At 46.2% G+C, this 26537-nt stretch overlaps 1 protein-coding gene across 1 annotated transcript in view; it reads right to left on the reverse strand.

Annotated features, from left to right (window-relative positions):
• Window positions 1–26537, reverse strand: part of enox1 (ecto-NOX disulfide-thiol exchanger 1) — a 91330-nt gene that overhangs the window by 9597 nt on the left and 55196 nt on the right. Inside the window, exons 4-5 of the mRNA XM_043700308.1 lie at window positions 23402–23608; window positions 21129–21362 (exon numbers count right to left, since the gene is read on the reverse strand). Of these exons, the coding sequence (XP_043556243.1) occupies window positions 21129–21362; window positions 23402–23608 (441 nt within the window). The remainder of the gene's footprint in view (window positions 1–21128; window positions 21363–23401; window positions 23609–26537) is intronic.

Raw genomic sequence — 26537 nt, forward strand, 5'->3', positions numbered from 1 at the left:
TGAACCTGCTTTGTTAAGTTTATAAAGATATAACACGTTCTTTCCATTTGCAACTCAGTCCGCTGCTGAGGACAAGATGAAAGGTTTCAACAAAATGTAAGTCTTTTTAGCAATGCTCAGACTCTGTACTGTCAGACAACTATTTATACTGGAGAAATCATGGAACGAGGAAATGCCACTGAGCTGGTAAAACCACTTTCCTGTGGAGAATGACCCACATTCATTCCCTTTTATAACACTGCAAAAAGGGTTTTCATATTCCTAAAAGGAGCAGGATTCCACATTGACAGGCTCAGCCATCTCGGAGATGTGATTTATCCTGAGTAGTTATTTCCCTTGGCACTGTGTTCCCAAGGTCCCCTTGTTTCAAAAGCCCAGCGTGTTCCAGAGAATATTCAATTATCTCTCGCTGTGTTTATCTTCATAACTGTTAATTTGGTTTCTGAACAGACTTTCACCCAGATGTTCACTGAGACAGCAATAATTGCATATTGCAGGGAGTGTATTCCATATTCCCACAATGTGTGGGAAAACAGGGAGCGAATCTCAAGACTGCTTTATGCATTATCTGTTTCAACACCCCGTGTTCCAGCAGATCAGCACTCTCAGTTTATCTGTGAAATGTCCTTACCGCTGGAAAATCTCTTAGATATCAACTCTGAGATTTTAGAATCATTGAAAACGTTGATGGAGGAGACTAAGGTGTATTTCTTGTGCTATTTTATGAATGATGAGGAGAGATATTGAGCTAGGCAGAGCTCCACTAATCAATGCCTTGCTCCCAGCAGGAGCATGTTCCATTTATTATGTTTGTTTCTAATTGCCTGGAAATTTCACATCGTTTAGCATCGTTTCAGCAAGTGGGTGGATTTCCGGAACTGACTGAACTTCCACCCCTTTCTGTTACAGGACCGTGGGAGAGGATTACTTTCATCATTCATGGTGAAGTCCATTATGATGTGCCTGTTGGATATGTGCTAGAAGTACCTTACTTTTCAGACAGTTCACCTTTAAGGACACTATGTGCTATATGTATATGACGTTGTGACTCTGCCTGAGAGTTGGTGTGCTCTGTGTTTGAAAGCTTGCTGTAATATCTGCTTTGTAACTTAGGATGCGTCTTACTGTTTTGCGTCAATTAAACCTCGGAGTTAATCAACCCCTGATGAGTGATCGGTTATTAGATCATTGTCATTGATATGAAGGAAGGCAGGATCATCATCACACGAGAATTCACACCAGTCCCTCCTCATGGGATGGCCAGGAGTAGCCAGGCCTGTATAAAGCAGCCGCAATTACCATTCAAATGCTTCTAAGTGTGGGAACCACTTGGCAAATCGATCAGTGCCTGGAAGTGCGGTAATATGTTGCAGAGGGTGACTGAAAGTTGAAACAGGACTGGTTAAGCTACACATCCATATGCACGCTACCCTGTCCACCATCATCCTAAAGAAGCAGCAGGAAGCTCCTCTGAAATCCCATTCACTGATGTTCTTACTATGCAAATCAGCTCAGGGTTTCCAATAGGGTTGACGCAAGGACAAACAGACAACTAAATCTTCCCCCACCCACCCTCTTCCCCCAAGCCCCCAGTTGCTTCACAGTAATTTCTCAGTCAGGTTCCAGCAAAGAAAAATAACTTTCCACTCCGAGGCCTGTTTTAATTAAATTGATACTGAAGTTGGTACTTTGACAAATCTTAAATAAGTGTCTACTTGAATCCTCATCAAATGCTCCCTGTTGATATTATCTCCTGGATCGCACTCAATATCAAACACAGCCACTCCTCAAAACAGCTCTCCTGGAGAGAAATCGCACTGTGTTCCCTTGATGAACGCTGAAATAAAGTCCATCTTGTACAATTCTCTGATTTTTCAATCCTGATCAATATTAGGTTGCTTGCACAATTACATTCGATTCTGCGCTAAGCTCTTGAAAGAAGAAAAATTAAGATAATATTTGCCATCTTTAGACCTCGGGGCACAGTTTCTGTGTTAATGCGGTTTCTGAAATTGGACTTATTCCTTTACCATTTCCTGAGAGCTATAGGTTCGTGACCTGTCGACATCTTCCGGCCAGTTTTGTCAGGATTCAGTGATGAATTTTAATGTATTTCCAACACTGTGACAGTTTCGTCAGCAGGGCCTTTGATTTCTGAGCTGCTGACCATTTACAGCACTCTCTACCATTCCATCACCGTAATATCAATTGTCTCTCCCCAGCTTTCATCTCAACTGCTGCTCAGGCATTCATCCATATCTCTGGAACCTCTAACATCGTCCTCACTGACGTGTCTCTTTTCTCCAAACATTTACTTTCCAGAGATGTCCTCCAGGGCTCCTCTTCATTTCTCAGAGACTCCTTTATCATTCTCACTAATGTGATGGGGTCGTGTAGCAACAATACCTTCTGCTGACCTCTGGGATATTGAAACTCATGCAGAAACTAAATTCAAGCATATGTCGGTATCCTTAATGACAATCAAGCCTCCATTAAACTTAAAGCCTCTATGCATAAGGAAAACATTCATTTCATAGACACCACAGTATTACAACGGGCACAAAATAAATCAGCATTACTTAACGACAATAGGCTTTTTTTTTAGACACACACTCGAAACACGCCTTCCACAGACGGGTGAAGTCTTGGCTAATGTACCCCCCTCACGTTTGATTTGATTCGATTTATTCTCACATGCATTTATTACGAATACGCCGAGAAGTGTTTTTTAGTGTCGTCACTCTCCAGCGCCATTTTAAAACACACAAAGGAGACCAAAACGTAGAACATAACGCCAGAAAAATAAAACAATAAAGTTCATCTTATGTGATTTGGAGGAGCTGGTGTTGGACTGGGGTGGACAATGTTAAAAATCACACAATAACCTTTGGGACAGCTCCCATTCCGAGCTCAGCCACCGGCCTAGATACAGGCTCCTCCATCCTCAATGCCTTGAGTCCCTGCTGCTAAACCAATGACACTGCTGCAGGGACCAAGAGTTGCCATTTGCCGCTACAATCTTGCCTCCACCAACATTGCTGCCACCATAGATTTGGCACTGGGCCAGCCTTGCTGGTGCAGCCAGTGCCGCTGGGACCAAACTCGTCATCTCCGCTGTCAGGCTCTCAGGCCTAGCCATGAACCTGGAGCCTCGGCTCAGCCTGCGAGCCCAGGCCATGGTGGGGGGTGGGGATGGTGGTTGTGGGTGGTGCCAGGAAATGGTGGATCCTTGTTGCCCTACACACGGATGAAAAAAAACCCACCATTTCGACTGGGATAACACATCTATCATGGGATAGGCTAAGCAAAGGCATGCCAGAGAATTCCTAGAGGCCTGGCACTCCAACCACAACGCCATAAACAAACACATAGATCTAGATACCATCTATCAACCCCTCAGACAACGAACAGGAAATGACATCACCACAAACCCCAGGAACCACATCCAGGAGAAAGATATAAATAGAAAGCAGGAGACAACAGCTTCGCTTCACTTGGAGATCGCCACTAATGATGTTACCTAGCCAGGTAATGAAACGTCTGGATATCAAACCTACAACTCCACGAGCAAACCTACACCCTACTACACATTTTACACACTCACAACTGTGTGGCTAAAATCCGCTCCAACTCAAGTTTGCTGATGACACCACCATTGTAGCGCAGATCTCAAACAATGACTCAGAACAAAGGAAAGCGATAAGAGTGCTTAGCGTGGTGTAAAGACAACCACCTCTCCATCAACATCAGCAAAAAGGAAGAGCTGGTCATTGAAATTAGGATCTGGACTGGAGGGCACGATCCTTGTCTGCATCACTGATGCTGAGGAGCATCAAGTTCCTGGGAGTGACAATCACCAACAATCCATCCTGGTCCCCTCGTGGGTTGACGCAACGTTCAAGAAAGCGCTTCAACATCTCTACTTCCAGGGGAGGCTAAGGAAATTTGGCAAGTCTGCAAGAACTCTTGCCAATCTTTATAGATGCACCATAGAAAGCATCCTATCTGGATGCATCACAGCTCGGCAACGACAACCGCTCTCCCCAAGACCGCAACAAACTAGGGAGAGCTGTGAACGCAGCCCAGTCCATTCCACAAACTAGCCTTCCATCCAGTGAAGCCATCTACACTTCCCTCTGCCTCAGGAAAGCAGCCAAGATCATCAAAGACCCCTCCCACCCAATTTGCACGTTCCTTCACCCTCTTCCGTCGTGCAGAAGATTTAAGAGTTTGGATACACGTACGAATAGATTCAAGAACAGCCTCTTCCCCACTGTTATTATACTTCTGAATTGTCCTCTGAAACTTTAAACTTAACGTTGATCTCACGCTTAGTGCACCTTCTCCGCTCCTATAACATAGTATTCCTCGCACCTTGTGGTTTGATCTGTCTGTACTGCACACATAACAAAACGTTTCACTGCACTGAGGTACATGTGACAATAATAAATCAAACCAAATCAACGCGTGTCGAAAAAATGGATTCGCCAAATTCTGACCAAAATACCGAACACCCACCCAAAATGAAATGATCACGCTTCCAGAGCTCTCCAAACCGGGCAGTAGATTATCTCTCAAGAAAGCTCGGTTGTGCTAGAATTTTCCAATCTGTAGGCACATGCCTATTCTAGGATTGATATGTTAGGCTCTGATCATTTGGAAATTGTACACAGCTCGACGTTTCATCAGTAAGGTCATAACCATAGTCAAGAGGTGACACCCAATTCTCCCTTGATCTGATTGGTGCAGTCCATCGGTCAACGAGGAAGGAAGGAAGTTATTAAACTGGAAAGGGTGCAAAAAATGATTTCCAAGGATGTTACAGAGACTGGAGGATTTGAGTTATAAGGAGAGGCCAGATAGCCTGGGATTTTTTTTCCCTGGAGCGTAGGAAGCTGTTGGGGTTGGGGGAGTTGGGTGGACGGAGACCTTACATAAGGGGCACGGATACTGTAAATAGCCAGATGTCTCCCCCAGGGTAGAGGAGTCCAAAACTAGGGGGCATAAGTTTAAAGGCAAGACGGGAAAGATTTAAAAAGGACCTGAGGGGCAACTTTTTCACACAGAGGGTGTATAGAGCTGCCAGAGGAAGTGGTAAAGGTAGGTACGGTTACAACATTTAAAAGATATTTGGACAGGTACATGAATAGGAAAGGTTTAGAGGGAAATGGGCCAAACCCAGGCAAATGGAATAGTCCAATTCAGGAAATCTGGTCAGCATGGACAAGTTGGGCTGAAGGGCCTGTTTCTATACTGTATGACTTGATGACTCCTTTGTAAGCGGTGCAGTGGACTGTCGGGTAATCCCTTTGTGAACAAACAAAAAATATGGAGCGAAGCTCGCTCTCCTTTAGTTAACATGTGGAAGAAGCAGATAATTGTGAGCACACCGTTGTGTCCAGGAAAATGTGCTCAGAGTCACGCCTTGCCAAGTGAGCAGTGCCAAACAATGAAGTAAAGGAAACAACTGAGCTGAAAAAAAAATCTCCAAGCTGCAGATGCTAAATGATTACAGTTCCAAATCCAATTGCAACTCACTCCCTACCTGCTGCAAAGCAAGATTGAGCCCTCACACACCGGGGTCATTTCAGCAACAGGACCTGCAAAGCACTCATGGCCAAAGTGGTGTATTGAGCTAAATTTCACCACCTCACTCACCCTTTCCCATGCCATCTCCAACCCCATCTCTTCCCGTTCCTTTCTGTCAGTGTCCACCGCGTTCGGGTTCTGTTGTGATCAGTTGAATTTTCTCAAGTTTGGTCATTTTTTTAGCCGCACCAGAATTGGGAAGATTTACCTCCTAAGAAACCGCAAACCTAAATGGCAAACTTGCACCGGTACCAGAGATTGGGAACGCAGTTATGAAAGGCACAAGGTTTTGTATTTCTCCATTAAAGAACCAAAAAAAAACCCGCATTCATCAGATTCTAACTGGCGTGAGGGAAGGTCTGTTATCGTCACCGCACACTGAACCGCAGTGCACCTTGGGAAAAGCAGCGTCTGCCATGTGCAGAGCAAGGTGATGATGCCCGGATCTTCTGAGCTTATATCATGATGGGCTAGGGGGGTTGGTGGGGGAGTGGTGCAATGTTCTCCAGGAAGACAGAGAGTGGGATCTGTATGGAATAGAGTTTGCCGGAACTCCTGAAAGCCAGATTATAGTCACTCCAAGGTAAGGCAGAGACTGAAATGCGGCAGACTACAAGGGAAGATAGTAGACACCTGGGCAGTAGTCCCATAGCAGTGCAGGACAGAAACCCCAAATCCCAAAATCCAGGGCAGCTTAATCCAGAAAGACTGATCAACCAAACGATCAACTCAGGGCCGTATCAATGAAGACAGATCGAACCAGGTCTGGTGGACGTGATGACAGAAGGGATGTGATTGGTTATATCCAGTTGAAGGCATATGTATATCAATGCCATTCAAATAACAAAACATGAAGAAATACTGTCTTTGCTGCATCCATAATCCATGGATACAATGACCACTTGGCTCCACACCATAAGTTGTAAGAAATAGGAGCGGGAACAGGCTATTTGGCCCTTCAAACCTCTGCTCAACAAGACTGTGATCTATGTTCTACATCAAAGCCTCTTGATGCATAGAACGTGAGCATCACTGAAAAAGACAAATGGTGTCAAAACTTTTTGTCATGCCCTCATCAGGATTATTCGCAAGAGTTATCAATGGAGAGGGAATGTGTCATTCATCGCCACTATTAATGGATGCATTCTCCATAGCAATGCCTCTATGAGTCAGAGTCCACTTCCCAACTAATCAGCACTCTCCTCTCCAATGTCACCAGGAAAAATATTTTCTCGGCTTCCAGCCCAGTTAATCTCTTCAGAATATTATAGGTTTCTGTCAGATCACTTCTCATTTTCTAAATATCAGAGAATATCCAGCTGGTCTACTCAATCCTTCCTCAAAGCACAATTCCCTCATCCCTGGAACCAATCTAGGGCACTACCACTACAACAAGTGTGTCCTTCCTTTGATAAGGACCCAAAGTGCACTCACTACTCCACATGTGTGGCTTTCCCAATGCCTGCTGCAACTGTAATTAGACATGACTTTAGTACGAATTCTTTATTCCACTTTGTAACAAAAGTTAACATCCCATTATTTTTCCTAGCTAGTTGCTATATCTACATGTTATCCCTTTCTCTAAAGGTCATAATATCATAGAATCATAAAATCCCTACAGTGTGGAAACAGGCCCTTCGGCCCAACAAGTCCACACCGACCCTCCAAAGAGTAACCTTCCCAGACCCATTCCCCTATTACTCTACATTTACCCCTGACTAATGCACCTAACCCACACATCCCCGAACCCTACAGGCAATTTAGCATGGCCAGTTCACCTAACCTGCACAGCTTTAGATTGTGACATTACAGTCATAAGAGGCACATGTACAGACAGCTCATTACCACCTTTGCAAGAATTTCTAGGGATGGCAATAAAATGCTGTGCCAACCTGGGCTGCCCACATCTCATGAGTGAAAAAAATTAAACACATTAGTCATTCACCTAGTGAACATCGTTTGGAACAGAGTATGAGTTGGCACTGAGTTGACATGAAAGGGGTGATGGAGGGAGTTAGTTGATGGGAGGGCAGCATTAATATGAGTTGGCATGGGTGGTATTCTGGACTTAAGGGCATTGGATGCAAAGGGCTGTGAGGAGTGAGGGCAAGTGAACCTGAAGTCTCCAAACACAACTGGAATAAAGTCACAGAGAATGGATTTGGGCCTTCAATCTAACCTGCCTTGCAGTGGCCACTGCAGCCTGCGGTTAACCAGGTCAACAGACAGGCAATGGTGAACGCTCAAGGAATGAATTAATACATTGCAGCAATTATACATTCCTTTCGGGTGAAGGAACACAGCAGATATAGTGGTCCAATCATTGCTAACAAAAGAAATTAAGGATGGTATTAGATCCAATGAGGAATCATCTAGAAAAACATAGCAAGCTTGAGAACTGGGAGCAGTTTAGAAGTCACAAAACTACCAAGATCAAGACGTTGATTAATAAGACAAAAATAGTAAACCTGCAAGGTACATGAAAGGGGAAAAAAAAGATTGGTGAAATTAAATTCAGGACTTTTTACAGTCTAAAACAGGAGAATTGTTAGTGGAAAACAAGGAAATTACAGAGCAAATAAACAACCATTTTATTTCTGTCTTCATAGCAGAAGGCATTAATAATTTCAAGACGTGCTAAGAGTCTATGGAGGAGGAGTAAGTGGAAGAAATTAGTATTGGAAATAAATAGCCAGAAAGGCACATAGCACAGAAGAGCTCCTTCGGCCCATTGAGTCTGCACTGACCTATCTGCACTAATCCCACTTTTCAGCTTTAGTCCTACAGCCTTGAAGGTTATGCCCCATCTGACTAATTTGTCTAGTTTCTTGTAACCCAAACCCTCTTCCTCAGCATCCGACCAATCTTTCTGTCATCCTCAAACTTACTTATCATCCACCTCCCCACCTTCTCATCTACATCACAAACAGCCTTCTACCATCATCCTCTGCCCCTGTCACTAAGCCAACTTGGGATCCAATTTACCAAGTTAGCCAGGATCCCATGCGCTTTTACCTTCTCAATCACTCTCCCATTTAGGATTTCACCAAAGATTTTGGTGAAATCCATATAAACCACATCAATTGCAGTATCCTCATCTACAGACTTGTTCAGCTCCTCTAAAAAATTGCTGGAGAAACAAATGGCACTGAAAACTGGTGAATGCCTCAGGTCTGATAATCTATATCCCAGGGTACTGAAGGAGGTGGCCAGGGATAAGTGGACGCGTTGGTTGTAATCTTCCAAAGTTCTACAGATTTTGGAACAGACCCCACAGATTGGAAGGTGGAAAATGCAACCCCATGATGTGAAGGAAGATGGAGGACAACCAGGACTTTAGGCCAATTACCTTAAAGTCAGTAAGTGGGTAAAATGCTGGGGGTCTATTATAAAGGATGTGATCATAGGGCATGGTCAAAGGATGAGGGTGTGGGTGATGCAGGCTGGGAGGGCAATGGAGGCCATGGTTGGGAAACTGGAAAAGGTGGCACCAGTATGGATGGTGGTCTCAGTCTGGGTGTGGTGAGCTAGGGTTAGAGGTCTGGAACCCCATTGAAGGCCTTGCCAGAGTGGGGGGGGGGGGGGGGGGGCTAGTGTCTGAGGCCACAGGGAAGGATTTGGAATTGAGTTTAGAGTGGTGGGGCTGGAAAAGCACAGCAGGTCAGGCAGCATCGAAGGATTCCTGATGAAAGGCTTTTGCCCAAAACATTGATTTTCCTGCTTCTCGGATACTGCCTGACGTGCTGTGCTTTTCGAGCAGCACTCTAATCTTGACTCTAATCTCCAGCATCTGCAGTACCCACTTTTTGCCTAGGATTTGAAATTGAGTGCATTGAGGAGAGGAGTTGGGAGGTCATGTTGCAGCTGTACAGCACATTGGTCAGACCAGTTTTGGAATATTGTGTGCAATTCTGGGCTCCCTGCTATAAGGAAGGATGTTATGAAACTTGAAAGGGTTCAGAAAAGATTTACAAGGATGTTGCCAGAGTTGGAGGGTGTGAGCTATAGGGAGAGGGTCAATAGGGTGGGGCCATTTTCCCTGGAGCATTGGAGGCTGAGGGATGACCTTATAGAGGCTTATAAAATCATGAGGGGCATGGATAGGATAAATAGACAAGGTCTTTTTCCCAAGGTAGGGGAATCCAAAACTAGAGCGGCACGGTGGCACAGTGGTTAGCACTGCTGCCTCACAGCGCCAGAGACCCGGGTTCAATTCCCGACTCAGGCGACTGACTGTGTGGAGTTTGCACATTCTCCCCGTGTCTGCGTGGGTTTCCTCCGGGTGCTCCGGTTTCCTCCCACAGTCCAAAGATGTGCAGGTCAGGTGAATTGGCCATGTTAAATTGCCTGTAGTGTTAGGTAAAGGGGTAAATGTACGGGAATGGGTGGGTTACGCTTCGGCGGGTCGGTGTGGACTTGTTGGGCCGAAGGGCCTGTTTCCACACTGTAAGTAATCTAATCTAATCTTAGAGGGCATAGGTTTAAGGTTAGAGGGAAAAGATATAAAAGGGACTTAAGGGGCAACTTTTTGACACAGAGGGTAGTGGGTGTGTGGAATGAGCTGCCAGAGGAAGTGATGGAGGCTGGTACAATTATAACATTTAAAAGGCATCTGGAAGGGTATATGAATAGGAAGGTTTTAGAGGGTTATGGGCTAAGTGCTGGCAAATGGGACTAGATTGGGTTGAGGTATCTGGTTGGCATGGACAAGTTGGACTGAAGGGTCTGTTTCCATGCTGTATGCCTCGATGACTCTACAGATTTGTGAAGAGCTGTGGGGGGAGTGGAGACAGGTGTCCAGTCAAAGGAGAGCACGGTAGGATCGGCCTGACAGGAAGTCTGGGAGGAAGCAGCTCATTGGAAATGCAGTTACCTCCTGAGCAACACAACCCTCGGCTCAGCATCACAGGCAGGTTGCCTGGGAAACCCTGGCTGGCCCCAAGTTCCATTTCAGATTGCAATAAAGGGGCAAGGACTGCGACCACATCACGACGCCCAAAGTTCCCACCAGTCTCCCTCCTGCTATTTCCCGACGGGCCGATTGGCCATTTCTGCACTGTGGGACTCCATGAACCCCCTCCCAGTGGAAACGGGTCGTTAGCTAACTGTAGAGGAAGCTATAACACGTTCAGGATGGGGAGGCACGAACACATGAAGAGAACTGCTTCACGGCTGGAGCTGTCTGTCACCAATCAGTCTGGATTCTATCCTCAGAAATGTCTGCACAGCATTTATATCTTACAGGAGAAAGTGAGGACTGCAGATGCTGGAGATCAGAACTGAAAATGTGTTGCTGGAAAAGCGCAGCAGGTCAGGCAGCATCCAAGGAGCAGGAGAATCGACGTTTCGGGCAAGAAGGGCTCATGCCCGAAACGTCGATTCTCCTGCTCCTCGGAGGCTGCCTGACCTGCTGCGCTTCTCCAGCAACACATTTTCAGCAATTATATCTTCCAGACTTAAACAGTTGTAATCAGACAGCAGACTAAAACATTGTTAATTATGTTGTCTGGTGCTTATTTAAGTTTCTAATCTTAATATATTACCATAATTTAGATTAGCCTGCTCACAGACATCGATTTTAACACAGTTGACCAGAAAGCAAACATGCTTCTGCAATCAATCTGCGAGTCATGGGGGCCTAATTGGCTCAGCCAAGAGTTGCACTGACAATTTGCTCTTCAGGAGAAAAATGGGCTGGGGTCAACATCTGGTAAAAGAATAGCGAGCGAGGGATAAAGAGAAACCTGACTTCTTCAGCACAGAACAAGCCACTAGTTTTAAGTGCCCAACCCATCCTGACAGATTCCGACAGCGCAGTGGAAAATGCAGCTACAATAAACTTTGTGTGCGCTTTCTGTAGCCAATCAATGAGATCTCTTGGTTCGGGGGCTTTTTTCCCGTCATTGATGCATTGCGTTCACCTCAATCAAATTAAAGAGGGGAGAGACTGCTTTGAAAACTCAAGTCTGGATCTAGAGCTGAACCACTTCAAGTTTTCACCTTCAGATTTTTAGTTTTATTGTCAGCCATCCTAGAGATTGCACTGAGTGCTCCACAAAGGAGGAAAGACTGGCCGCTGCAGGAAACGACTGTGGCCTGTGGTTCGGTGACATCCGTGCTACATACAGACTATAGTGCACAGCACGATAAAGGACGATCCATCAAGCCTGTCTGACATTTCTTAATGGAGAAAGTGAGGACTGCAGATGCTGGAGATCAGAGCTGAAAAATGTGTTGCCGGGAAAGCGCAGCAGGTCAGAAGAAGGGCTCATGCCCGAAACGTCGATTCTCCTGCTCCTTGGATGCTGCCTGACCTGCTGTGCTTTTCCAGCAACACATTTTTTAGCGCTGACATTTCTTAATGGCTGGATATGTTCACTGGCATCTTTCTATGCTGCAGCCATTGGAGAGGTAGAAAGATATCAGTTAGAGGGCACCAGTTTAAGGTGAGACGGGAAAGATTTCAAATGGACCTACGGGTCAACATTTTCATGCAGAGGGTGGTACGTGTATGGAATGAGCTGCCAGAGGAAGTGGTGGAGGCTGGTACAATTACAGCATTTGAAAGGCATTTGGATGGGCAGATTAACAGTTTGGGTTTAGAGGGATATGGGCCAAGTGCCAGTGAATGGGACTAGTTCAATTGAGAAAACCTGGATGAGTTAGACCAAAGGGCCTGTTTCCACACCATATGACTCTATTTTGTGTTTAATTCTTCATTACTGGGGAATGGATGTCACTGGCCAGGCCCAGCAAGGCTTGTCAATGCCTAACTACTCTCAAACCAAGTGCCTTAGGCTATTCAGAGGATGGTTAAGAGTCAACCACATTGCTGGGGGTTTGGAGTCACATGTAAGTCAAACCCAAGTTTAGGGATGGCAGATTTCCTTCCCTAAAGGACATTAGTGAATCAGACGAGTTTTTCCTGACAATCGACAATTGACATCATTGGACTCTTAATTCCAGATTTTTATTGAATTCAAATTCCATCAGCTGCCGTGGTGGAATTTGACTCCGGATCTCCGGAGGATTACCTAGGTCTCTGGGTTAACAGTTTAATGATAATACCACTAGGCCATCACCTTCCAAAGCATTGTCACTGGACTAGTAAACTACAAACCCAGTCAACATTCTATGGATCCATATTCAAATCCCACTACGAATATTTGAATTCAATAAGAAAATCTAGAATTAAGGGTCTTACAATGACCTTATAACCTCCGACGATTGTCCTAAGAGCCCATTCGGTTCATTATTATCCTTCAAGGATGGGAATCTGCCATTTTTGCCTGCGCTGGACACACGTGACTCCAGACCAATAGCAACGTGGTTGATACACAACTGCCCTCCGGCCTAGCCAGCAATACCCACGTCCTGTTGATGTAAAAAGCAGGGTGTTCAATAATTCTCCCTCAACTCCTTACCCAATCACGCCCATTACTGTACATAGCTCCCACAAATTAAAAAACACCATTTCAAATTTCACGTTTTAGTCTCTGTGACAGATCACGAGGGACCGGTGGGGGTGGGGTGGGGGGGTGGTTGTATCTTTATCAATGGGCTGGAAATGTAAATGGCTCCCATTTACTTCTTCCTTTGTTGTTGGCCAGACTGGCTTCCACCTTTTGAAAGAGTCTCTATTCTGATCCATTGCCAAAAGCTACCACCAGAGCAGCTAATAGCAATCTCCTACACTTTCTTGCTACATCTGACAGCATGCTGCAAGCTTTGTTGGTGTTACCATGAGAGAGTAACACGCTTATAATCTCAGGGGCAGCATGGTGGCTCAGTGGCTAGCACTGCTGCCTCACAGGGTTCAATTCCCACCTCGGGCAACTGTCTGTGTGGAGTTTGCACATTCTCCCTGTGTCTCTGTGGGTTTCCTCCGGGTGCTCTGGTTTTCCTGCTCCTCGGATGCTGTCTGAACCGCTGTGTTTTTCCAGCACCACTCTAATCTAGAATCTGGTTTCCTCCAAAGATGTGCAGGTTAGGTGAATTGGCCATGTTAAATTGCCCCATAGTGTTAGGTGCATTAGTCAGAGGGAAATGTAGGGGAATGGGTCTGGGTGGGTTGCTCTTCGGAGGGTCGGTGTGGACTTGTTGGGCCGAAGGGCCTGTTTCCACATTGTAGGGAATCTAATCTAATCTAACTCCCCTAGTGTTGACAGAAAAGATCAAATTATCCACAGTAATCTCCATTTCATATCCCGTTAAATTTGTGTCTCAATATCTGCTTTGCCACTGTAACTCCATCCTTCCACTCTTTATTCTGGTGCCTGCATCATTTCAATAAGTAGCCACAGAATGGAGACAAATGATTCTAGTGAAAGGGAGAAAGCTGCCAGTGGAGAGGAAATGCCTGGATTAGACGGAAAAGCATGGGCTGTGGATGGGTCGATGAGAAAATTAAACATGACGGGAGAAAATACTTGGACGGCCTGGGAGATTATACAGTACAGACACAGGGACCCATCTGAGTCAGCGGGGAAATTGAACTGCATCAGCACAGAGGTCCCATTCCATTACCAGAGAAATCAGACACCGCAGCAGTGTAGATCGTCAAACAGCATGCACTCTTCAGTCTCGAATCCACCTGGGAAATAACGCCGCTCTCATATACTTACAGTCAACCCACTGCAGGCATAGTTATCCAGAACACTCAACATCCGAGGGAAGAAGGCTGCTGAGAGATGGTGCTGCCTGTTAATGTCTGGCTGCAAACAGTGCAACTGCGTGTGGGTGTGGTTTTGGAGGCAACCATCTCACATGAAGATCTTGGACAAGCAGGACAAACACAGTGGGCCAAACGGCCTCTGCCTGCACTCTGTAAAATCCTGTGATTCTGGATGTCAGCACCTGCATGTCACGGCAAGTGACTTACAGAGGCAAAAGGGTCATACAGCACGGAAACAGACCCTTCGGTCCAACCACGTCCGTGCTGACTGTAATCCCAAACTAAACTAGTCCCACCCATATCCCTCTAAATCTTTCCTATTCATGTACTTATCTAAATGCCTTTTAAAAGCTGTACCTGGACCAGTATCCATGACTTCCTCTGGAAGTTCGTCCCATACACGGACCACTCTCTGTGTGAAAAGTTTGCCTCTTGTGTAAATCTTTCTCCTCTCACCTTTTAAAGGTATGCCCCTTACCTCACCTGGGGAAAAGACAACTGCCATTCAATTTATCCGCACCCCTCATGACTTTATAAACCTCTATCAGTTCAACCTCCTATGCTTCAGTGAAAAAGGTCCCAGCTTTATCCAGCTTTTCTGTATAACTCAGCCCTTCCATTTGTGGCAACATCCTGGTCAATCTCTTCAGAACCCCTCTCCTGTTTAATAATATCCTTCCTATGACTGGGCGACCAGAACTGGACACAGTGCTCCAGAAGAGCCCTCAGCATCGTCCTGTTCAACTTCTCTTCCACTTCCTGCTCAGTGACCCAAATGCCTTGTTAATTTCTCAAAAACTGAGCAAAACTGCAACAGGTCTCCGATCTGAAACATTAACTCGATTGCTCTCCGTAGAGGCTGCCTGATCTGCTCCAGCTCGCTATGCCCGGACTTCCGATTTCCAGCATCCACAGTATTTTGCTTCCATGTTGCGCATCACCGCCAATGTTTTTGTTATCCAATGACTGCACAATATGTACCGTTCTGGTCACCGCATTATAAGAAGGATGTGGAAGCTTTGGAAATGGTGCAGAGGAGATTTACCAGGACGTTGCCTGGTATGGAGGGAAGGTCTTACGAGGAAAGGCTGAGGGACTTGAGGCTGTTTTCCTTGGAGAGAAGAAGGTTGAGAGGTGACTTAATAGAGACATATAAGATAATCAGAGGGTTAGATAGGGTGGAAAGGGAGAGCCTTTTTTCCAAGTATGGGGACGGCGAGCACGAGGGGGCATAGCTTTTAATTGAGGGGTGATAGATATAGGACAGATGTCAGAGGTATGGAATGCTTTGCCTGCAACGGGAGTAGATTCGCCAACTTTAAGTACATTTAAGTCGTCATTGGACAAGCATATGGATGTACATGGAATAGTGTAGGTTAGATGGGCTTCAGATTGGTATGACAGGTCGGCGCAACATCGAGGGCTGAAGGGCCTGTACTGTGCTGTAATGTTCTATGTTCTATGTTCAGCATCATTCGCGTCTGCTCTACCTACAGCACATGGACAGCAGCAGTTCAAGAAGGCAGCTCACCACCACCTTCTCAAGGGGCAATTAGGGATGGGCAATAAATGTAAGTTCAGGCAGCGACAGCTACATCCTATGCATGAATTGGGATGTCTAGTTCCTATGGATGAGTTGGACCAAAGGGTCGGTTTCCGTGCTGTATGACTCAATTACCACGTCACCGCGACTTGAGAGAGCTCCACATTTCTCAGAGGAGATTCCAGCCTGGGCTTTCTAAGAAATGTGAAGCGATCATTGTATTATGAGAGTTCTCTCATAGTGTCAGAGGGAAGCAGACAAGGGCCCTTCTTCACAGCAGTCAGCTGCTGTAATTTAGATGTTTGTCGGTCCCAAACCACAGTCACTTTACAGTAAATACGTAAATTAAGAGGTAAGAGTGTTGGGGAGGGGAGGGAACCAGATGGGTAAGGTGACAGAGTCACAGACAGGTGAGGTGCCAGCTGGGGAGACTGTTAGCTCTGTAACTAGCAAGGTACCAGGAGCAAAAGGGCCAGGTAGGCAGGGGCCAGGTGGGTAGGGCACCCAGGGTGTCGGATGCAGTGGAGGAGGCTGAGGTGCCAAGGGATAGATTGCTAGGGTGGATGGATGATGAATGCCAGATGACCAGGGAAGCGATATAGAGTTTAGGGGAGTTGGGGAAGCAAACCAGGTCCGGAGTGGAGAGAGGAGAGCAGCTCCCAGGAGTTTGAGTTAGGGAGCCAGGGTGTTGGGAAAGGTTAGGCAGCAAGAGAAAGTGTGGAGTGAGGCCTGGAGTGAGCGAAGGAGGGCTGGGTCCAATGTGGGGGAAGGGGTTCCGATCGTTCAAGATGGCGACGGTGGCAAGGTAAGCAGCGTTCAGAATCCTAGGCCTGTCCGTTCCTCCCTTCTTTCTTTACCCTTTTTGTCCTATTTCTTTTTCTTCACCTTTTTCCTGTCAGTAGCAGCGAGGGTGACACGACGGAGGATGGCAGCCGGAGCGGGAATCTTGGTGAGGCGGTGGCCTCCTGGTTATGGTAGGCCCTGACCAGGTCTTCTGGTTGTTGGCGTGACAGTGGTGGCAGCAGAGCAGGGGGTTGCTGGTGTGGGGCGAGTGTTGGGTCCAGTGACGAAGAGATGGTGTCTGAAAGGTGGTGACTCTGATGTTGGTGGGTCTGGCATTGGCGTTGGAGGCGTGACGGTGAGATGTGCATTGGCTTGGGACCCATGGTGGAGGTGGCAGAATGGTGATGGACTCTCTTTCAGCAGCACCTTTTTATTCTTAAACTATTCAAAATGGTGCCGGGCTGTGGCAAATGCTGAAGCCTCACGCTCTATCTTACTGTGTTATACATTGTAGAGCACAAGTGACAATAAATCATCATTCACTCATCTGGGAGTGGAAGGTGTCTTGGGGAGGTGTGGCTGAGGATGTGCGAGATTAACTATGGCCTCAGTTGAGTAGTCATTCAGCAGTCAGATGGTGTATTTAACTTTTCCTGAGCAACTATTTACTCAGTTTCCTGAGGAAATCCCCCAACCTAAATGTAGACTTTCAGAAGATCGCAGGCATTGTGGGATCGCCCAGTGGAAACCTCAATCTCCCAGCAAACTCCTTCAGAATCTGCTACCTTGGGGATTACGCAGAATCCCCGTGCACAGCTCTCATAAACACTGGGAGTACCAACTGTCGGAACATCAAAACTCCAGGCCAATATTTCAGATCAGACCTTTGGGCCGAACTGATGCAAGTTCGAGGTTCAGCTAGTGTAAAACAAGTACAGAGTCACGTAAATGGGGATAGGAGGGGGTAAACGTCAAAAGGGAAGGTCTGCTATAATTTGGAAAGGTGGAGAGATTGAAATATACTACTTTCCCAGCCTTCTAGAACCAAGCCCAAAACTTTCAGATCATAAACGCAACCCCACTTAACGCTGTGTTCTCTGTAAACGCCTAGGAACTAATTAGTCTGGCACCAATTGTTATGAGCAAGTGCTCCAGAGAGCCACAATCTTAGCTGCACTGCAGAATCGTGCGACACACAGGAGGGCAGCTGCTGGTCAGTTTTATTTTCAAGCAGCCAGAATAGCTAATTTAAATACAACGAGCTCTGAACCAAACAACACTAGACTGTGGTCATTCCTATGGGAAGCAGGCGCCACAATTCCCTTACACTCCCAACCCCTTTTTTCCCCGGGAATTTTGGGCATCAGCTATGGTAATGCAGCGGTACTAATAATGTACAACTTTACACCTCCACTAGATTGTCTTTTATTTCTTTGCTTAGCTCATTACCACCCCTTTGTGGCTTACACCAGCATCTCATTTGTTATGTAATCACTCTCGTCTTTTCTACCGAGGAGTGACGATAACCAACAGTGTCCTGGAATTCCCACGTAGATGCGATGGTCAAGAAGGTGCAACAACACCTCTTCTCCAGCAGAAGTGGGTACTGCAGATGCTGGAGATTAGAGTCGAGATTAGAGTGGTGCTGGAAAAGCACAGCAGGTCAGGCAGCATCCGAGGAGCAGGAAAATCGACGTTTCGGGCAAAAGCCCTTCATCGGGAATGACTCTTTTCCCTCAGGCGGCTCAGGAAATTCGGCATTCCCATGAGGAAAGCATTCCATCTGGGCGCATAATGGCCTGGTACAGCAACTGCTCTGCCCAGGACTGTAAGAAACTACAGAAAGTTGTGTGCACACAGCCCAGACCATCACGGAAGCCAACCTCCCATCCATGGACTCTGCCTACATTTCTCGTTGCTGTGGAAAGGCTGCCAACATCATCGAAGACCCCTCCCATCCCGGTAATACTCTCTTCCAACTTTCTCCGCCAGGCAGAAGATACAGAAGCTTGAACACACTCACCAACAGGTTCAAGAACAGCTTCTTCCCTGCTCTTACTAGACTGCTGAATGGACATCTCTAACCTCAAATAATATTGATCTCGCTAATGTTGTTCTTTCTCTGTGGATCCCCGGTGTAGTTGTAACGCTGTGTGCCTTGCTCTGTCTAAGCACCCCATGATCTGCAAGACCTTGTTTGCTATGGTCTGCCTGTACTGCTCGTAAAACAAAGCTTTTCATTGGGTTTAGACACGTGACAACAATCAATCAAATCAAATCAAAGACCTTCTCTCTTGTACTTTCGTCCTCTCGTCTCTGCATTTGACTCAAAACTGTTCCGTCTCTAACTGTTCCCAGTTCTGACGAGGCGTCAGAGACCTGAACACATAACTTTACCACGAGCCCCACAGCTCTTGTCCATTCTGCTGACTGCATCCAGCATTTCTCTTTGAGTTACAAATTTCTAGCAACCGCAGACTTTTCCCTGAAGTGTGAAAATGAGAGCTAGTTTGCTTTTTTTCTCCTTCACACTTTTCAAAAAAAGAACAGCTATCAAGATTTGCTCAAAAGATTAGTTAATTCGGACTCTCTTGTGAAGAATGACCTAAATTAAAGGTGCTATAAAATCTACAGTTCGGTGGATGAATGTACACTCCACAACATTACATTATCCTCAATCACAGTCTATCGAAAATGCAATGTTTTCATTAGGAATTAATAACTTTCAAAGTTTGCGAGAAGATTTGTAGCTCGGGTGCTCGTTGCTGTGGTTCTGTTCGCTGAGCTGGAAGTTTTTGTTGCAAACGTTTCGTCCCCTGTCTAGGTGACATCCTCAGTGCTTGGGAGCCTCCTGTGAAGCGCTTCTGTGGTGTTTCCTCCGGCATTTATAGTGGCCTGTCCCTGCCGCTTCCGGTTGTCAGTTTCAGCTGTCCACGAACATCAACTAGCCACGAAACGTCACGACCAGCTACCCTTAGTAGCCACACACGCAGATGACAAGCAACATGAATTCGACTGGGACAACACTACCATTATAGGGCAAGCCAAAAAAAAACAGCCAGGGAATTCCTAGAGGCATGGCACTCATCCACAAACTCCATCAACAAACACATCGACCTGGACCCAATATACCGGCCACTACAGCGGACAGCTGAAACTGACAACCGGAAGCGGCAGGGACAGGCCACTATAAACACCGGAGGAAACACCACAGAAGCGCTTCACAGGAGGCTCCCAAGCACTGAGGATGTCACCTAGACAGGGGACGAAACGTTTGCAACAAAAATTTCCAGCTCGGCGAACAGAACCACAACATTAATAACTTTGATTATTGGCCTTCGATTATGAACTCAATCAAGATTTTTTGTGCTGTTATAATACGAAAAACCATTCTTGAGAAAACGGTTCAAAGCATTTTTAAAAATTACTTCCTGATTTTGCTATATATACCCTCTCGCCAGCAATGTGTCTGAGTCCATCCCAGAACAAGTGGGGACTAGTATCACACAAACAGTACACAACGTATGAGCAAAGAGCCTTCCACCTTTTGTTCACTTACAATTCTTCACAGGTGAATTGGGTGTCAGTAGTTCAAACGTGCCTGACATTATTAGTTCAATAACAATCACTGAACGAATGTGCAAGTATCACTGATGCTGTTGGAGAGCTTTTTCTGAATGTGGGAGTTTTGACATGTTGTTGGAGCAGTACATTACAGTCATTTGCTGCACCCATGTCTGACCAAGGTGTGCTTGGAGTTGACAGTGGGTGTCAGACGCACAGCAAGTATATCATTTCCCAAAACTATTCACCAACATTGCCCCACTGCAATCAATGTAATTGATGAGGGACTAGTGCGTGTAAGTGACCAGGTGTGTGCATACACATTTGTCTATATGAGCATATATCTGTCAGGATGTGTCTATATCTGAAAGTGTGTTAGTGAATGAGTGTGTCTGTATTTGTGTGTCTATGTAGGTGCGTGTATATATTATGTGTGAATCTATGTAAGCGTGTGTGTGTATGTGTATGTCTATGTAAGTGTGTGTGTATATATGTGTGTATCTGTGTAAGTGTGTGAGTATGTGCATGTAAGTGTGTGTGTACGTATGTAGCTATCTATGGAAGTGCGTGTGTATATGTGTGTGTATCTATGTAAGTGTGCGTGCTTATATACGAGTGTCTATGTATCTATGTAAGTGTGTATGTGTTCAGCTGAATGAAGGGAATGCCCAATTTATCTATTGAAATTCAGGAACATTATTGTCTGATAAATTTTAAGCATGGTCAAAAGCTATTCCAGTGAAGTTTCTCGTTTGAACAGAAGCCTTGTTATCAAGAGTGTGTCTGCCTGGTGTCTGTGCTACATTTGATATTCAGCAAAATGTTTTTAAGGCTGTTCTCTCAGCTGTGCATTGATGGTTGTTGGCTGTAGTCAAGCCCTAAATATACTGACAGCAGATAAAGGTCGGATTGAGTACATGCAGTCCCTGCAGAACCCAGCCGAACGCCGTTTCAACGTCAGAGATGCAGGAGTACCTTTGAGTTTCTCAGCCATGAGGCTGGCCTCATGCTCTGAATAGTGTACAATCGGCGCAGGAGAGGGTGGTCTCAGGTGTTCATCCTCCAGCATGCGCCGGTGCCGTTCCTCCCGGGCAAACATCCGCTGCTTACACTCCCACTCATATAGATCGTCGCGAGCCTGAGCAAAGTCCACATGCAGGCGACCTGTGTCTTTCTTGTCCGTGCTCGATCCCAGCCTCATTCGATAGCCTGCTTGCGAACACACGTCAATAGAAATGAGACCGAACCGATGGCGTTCAATGTTGGGTTCAAATGAAGGGTGAGCAACCCCCTCCTCTACCCGCCACCCCATCCCACCCCACCTGGGCCTCATCTCTTTCTCACATTGCTCTCTCTTCATGTAGTGCCGTGTACAGTGTGGGAACCAGTTTGCTGCTAACATGGCATTGAGAGGGGTGCTTTGCTGGGCACTTGAGGAGGGACATGAGAAATGGCCACCAAGCAGCATGTAAAGCACCCGCGTCCCTTTCCTCCCTTGGCCATTACTGACATGATGGGCCAAAGGGCCTCTTCTGTACTGTACGATTCTATGAGAAGGGGTTCAGTCATGAAAGCTACCCACTTGGCAAAGTGACACTGCTATTGGGATCACCAACAGCCCATCTCAGTAAGTACTAAAGACTTTTACAGAGCGGGCCAGACTTTAGCAGTTGTTGGGTTTCTTGGTATGAATAACAGACTGAAGTGGGAGGCCTTTAAAAGGATAAATTATAAGTCATATAAATTAATCACAAAATTAGATGTAAAATGGGTTTTCCGCCTTTTACGGTTCATCATGAAATGTTGTGGTGAGAGGCGCTACCTGTGTTCATTAAGGTGTGTCATGATAGTGTTGCAATGAGAATGTGTAACCATCCAATAAGTCATTGTGTTTAGCAAATTGTTACTTTACCCAACTAGCAAGCTGTGAATTAAAATATCAACATTGTATATATTAAAAACATTTCAGATGATTTAAAAAATGTTCATCTACTGGGTAAAGAAAGTATTGTCTACTTTATTCTATTGATAGGATAGCCTAGACTGACAAATACATCTAAATGTTTAAACCTTTCCAATCATTCTCTTGGGAAATTTTATGGGCTCTTGGCTGCAACCCTATTGCCTAGTCATTTTAGAAGTACTTCTGCAAGTTCATAGAGCTGCTTTTAAGAGTATGTTGTTTAGTTAGGGATTTCAGGGGTTATTCATCAACAATTGTTATAATAGGACTGGTGAGGGCTATTCATAAAGTGGGTGATGGGTGAGAGATTAAGGAGTGATTGTGAGGGGATTTGAAAAGGATCAGGAAATCTCAACTCCACTTTATACGGTGGAGTTACTGATTCCAGTACTGAAGCACTGGCTTTGAGGTCTTTGGGAATGGAATCGAACTTGCCCATCTCCATTCCTTAAGCCTGTCCCTGGACATGTGTTTCAGCGAGGGCCTCACCTTTTGGCAGTCTGAGGACAGAGGGAGGTGTTTGATCTGGAGTCAGTCCTGTTTCCCAATTCCTACTTTCCAAAATGGAAGCGCTGCCTTAGGAGACCATAATAATCAATAAGGTTCCGGAAGAAGGGCTAATGCCCGAAACGTCGATTCTCCTGTTCCCTAGATGCTGCCTGACCTGCTGCGCTTTTCCAGCAACACATTTCCATCCATAATAATCAATAGGCAACTTCACTGTTGGGAGGATGAGTTTCCTGAAATGTTGGCGTGAATTTAATGGATTCCCAGGAGTTATTTGGGAAAGGGTTGGTGGGGGGGGTGGGGATGTGCTGGTGGGAGCTGATGGTGAGATAGCTTCCCTGGGGAAGGGGCAGGGGAGGTGTTGGGCAAAACTTTAGGCCAATTTAGGGCAATTAATGGCCACTAGGGGGCCTCCTCCTGGGAGGGAGTGAGCACTTGTCTACCCTGGCGAAAAGACTGGTCCCTCCTCTTTAGCCTCTGCACCCGGCCAAGTGCCCAATGGAAGTTGCCCCACCCCATGCCAGCAGAAAGGACAGGGATGCCCCCTTTCTCTCTCAGAAATGCCCCCTCCAGCCTCTCAAATGGGCCCGCAGTGCCTCCCTGCCTGACAGGCCTTGGGAAGATGGTTCCTCAGGTAGCCTGGATAAGGCTTGAGGGAACCTGCTCATGCTCAGGCATTTGTAATGCCAGTCCCGAGCCTCCAAACTAGGTTCTATTGGAAGGTTGGCGCCTCTGACCGAAGTGTGAGAGGATCAGCGGGCAGGAAGAGCTGATGCACCTGACAAGTAGATGGCTTTGTCCACCATGAACTCCTCGGCGAAACGGATGTGGCAGAAGTTCTTCTTGCTTTTGCGGATGGCTGTGATCTCGCCGCACTGCTCGAAGACTTCACGGATCTCGTCCTCACCAGCGTTCTCTGGCAGGCCGCCCACGAACACCGTCTTGCAGCCGGGTGGACGGTCACGAGTGGCTGGAGGGGGCAGATCTGGAAATGAAACAGCACCAGGCTGAGCCAGATCACAGAATCATAGCCTCCCTGCAATGTGGAAGCAAGCTATTCGGCCCATCAGTTCCACACCGAGCATCCCACCTAGACCCACCCAATCTCCGTAACCTTGCATTTCCCATGGCTAATCCACATAACCTGCCCCCTGGAATCTATGGGCAATTTCCCAAGACCAATCCACATAACCTGCACATAAAAGCATAGGGTCCCTACAGTGTGGAAACAGGCCATTGGACCCAACAAGTCCACACTGACCCTCCAAAGGGTATCCCACTTAGACCCATTCCCCTACTGTATTACTCTACATAGCCCCCGGCTATGGACTGTGGGAGGAAACTGGAGCACAATGTGCAAACTCCCACACAGACAGTTGCCCGAGGGTGGAATTGAACCTGGGTCCCTGGCGTCATGAGGAAGCAGTGCTAACCACTGAGCCACTGTGCCATCCTGCAATGAGGAAAGTTGCTCAAAATCGTCCTCCCGTTATGACTGGCTTCTCTCACTGTACCATGAGCCGTGTCCTACATATTCCTTGTCTGGCTATAACCCAGAAAACTGGATCAACTCGCTCCCATCTTCTGGCACTTTGAAATTCTCAGTGGAAATTATTCTGCTTCTCTTTTGAAATGCAAAAGCAAACGCTGTTGACCTGCCGTGCCTGATTACATTCAAAGACTGTCCAGTGATACAATACCGATTACCCACTGGGGCGTTTATAAATCAACGATGCTGCAATTATTCGTGAAGCAACCAGCAGCACGGTCCTCCAGTGCAGAGAGTGAGACCTCACCTGAAATCACTGGGCTATCTCTGAAGAGCAATTCATTCGTACTACACAGTCTGGATACTCACTGTAATTGCTAGGCTGCTTCAAACATTAACAAATGAGAACATTTTATTGTAACAGCAATTGTGTGGATGAGGTTCTGTAATTTTCTGATGTGAAGAGACTGTTCATGACTTAAGGCTGATCCGATAAGCCAACACACTGATTTGTTTTACATTAATTCCAGAATGCCATTTCCACAGTGAGTTTCAGCTGCTTCCCGTGATGATAATGTGGCTTTAAGAGCTAGTGTTCTGTCCTGGTTTCTTTCAGAGAGAGGACTGGGGGGACAGGTAACGAGCTGTCCATGTGAAGATCAGAGGCCTTGGGGTTTTTTTTTAAAGAGTTGGAACAATAGAGGTTGTTCTGCTATAACGCACATTTCCTTAATGCGAATTCGCCGTTGTGTGATTGACGAACTGGGGACACCGTTTCTAAAGCACAAACCTTTTAAAGCATGTATCGGTTATAATGCAATTCCAGCTTTCCATTTGTCTAAATAGTGCTGAGTTACGTGATTTTCTTATAACATGGGATTGCGTGAGAACAGAATTAACGTGTTATAGCAGAACTGACTGAAGAAGCAGCCTGAACGGGTGCAGCCTGCCTCTCACCCTCAGAACCAGGATCTTTCAACATTTTGCTTTCAGCAGTTGCTGTTGGAGTCTTGAAGAGGTAGAGGCTATTTTTGTCCCTCTCTCTCACTTACAGCTATAGGCTGGGGGTTCTCTGCCTGCTACAGGAGTTGCATATGAGATAACCTGTGTCTGAATTTTGCCATGGGCTATGTTTATGGGAACGTACTATATTGGAACACTGAATCAGTAATAGGTACTGTATCTATTATTCTGTTAAGCTTGGTTATTCCAAGTTCCTCTTTCTTTTGCTGTATTTTAATTACAATGTTTGTATAAATTGTATTTTGTTTCCCATTGAGTGGTTTGACCAATCAAATTGCATGTGGAACACAGCACCTCCCATTTGCCTTTAAAATAAGATAAAGTTAGGGTCGAGGCTACCTTCATAATCGATTTTGAAGGGGGTCTGATTTGATCCATAACAGTTCTACTGCCGATATAATCAACATGGAAATTTGTTTTATGTTAAACACTTGGATCCTCTGAACTCATTAGCAACAGCCCCAGAAAATTAGATCTTGTTGTCTTGATTCTAAGCGTGCAGGGCTTAAACCTGGCCTAGAGAGGAGGTTCTGGAGAGATAAACAGACAGAGGCTAATTCCTCACAGATTGCTCAGCAGTGTTAAGTTGAGGATGGGCTTGGTTAGTTGAAAGCAATTATCTGGATGGGGGCAGTTCCAACAACATTAAAAAAGCTTGACACCATCCGGGTCAAAGCAGCTCTTGGTCTTAAAGCGGACAACCTCACAATTGCTCATTGTCACAAATCTGTATCCTTTCTGTGCCTTTTTGCTCAACGTACTGACACGCATCACCACCACCCCTCCCCCCCAAACTCATAGCTTCTCAAGATTGGCACCACCCATTCCCCCCCACAATCCACCACATCCACTCCCTCCACCTCTGACGCTCCTTAGCAGCACTGTGCACCACCTACAAGATGCACTGCAGAAATTCGTCAAATATCCTCGGACGGCATCTTCCAAACCCATGACTGCTTCCATTAAGAATGGCAAGGGCAGCAGATACATGGGAACACCATCACCTGCAAATTCCCCTCCAAGCCACTCACCACCCTGACTTGGAAATATATCGCAGTTCCTTCAGTGTCCAAATCCTGGAACTCCATCCATAAGGGCATTGTAGGTCTACAGCACATGGACTGCAGCGGTACAAGATGGCAGCTCACCACCAAGGGGCCAATAGGGACGGGCAATAAATACCGCCCCAGCCATTGATACCCATATACATCGTATCATCCGTCGTCATTTCCACCAACTCCAAACGGACCCCACCACCAAGGATATACTTCCCTCCCCTCCCCTATCAGCGTTCCAAAAAGACCACTTCCTCCGTGACTCCCTCGTCAGGTCCACACCCCCCACCAACCCAACCTCCACTCCCGGCACCTTCCCCTGCAACCGCAAGAAATGCAAAACTTGC

This window comes from Chiloscyllium plagiosum, chromosome 12, assembly GCF_004010195.1.
Source record: "Chiloscyllium plagiosum isolate BGI_BamShark_2017 chromosome 12, ASM401019v2, whole genome shotgun sequence".
Taxonomy (NCBI): domain Eukaryota; kingdom Metazoa; phylum Chordata; class Chondrichthyes; order Orectolobiformes; family Hemiscylliidae; genus Chiloscyllium; species Chiloscyllium plagiosum.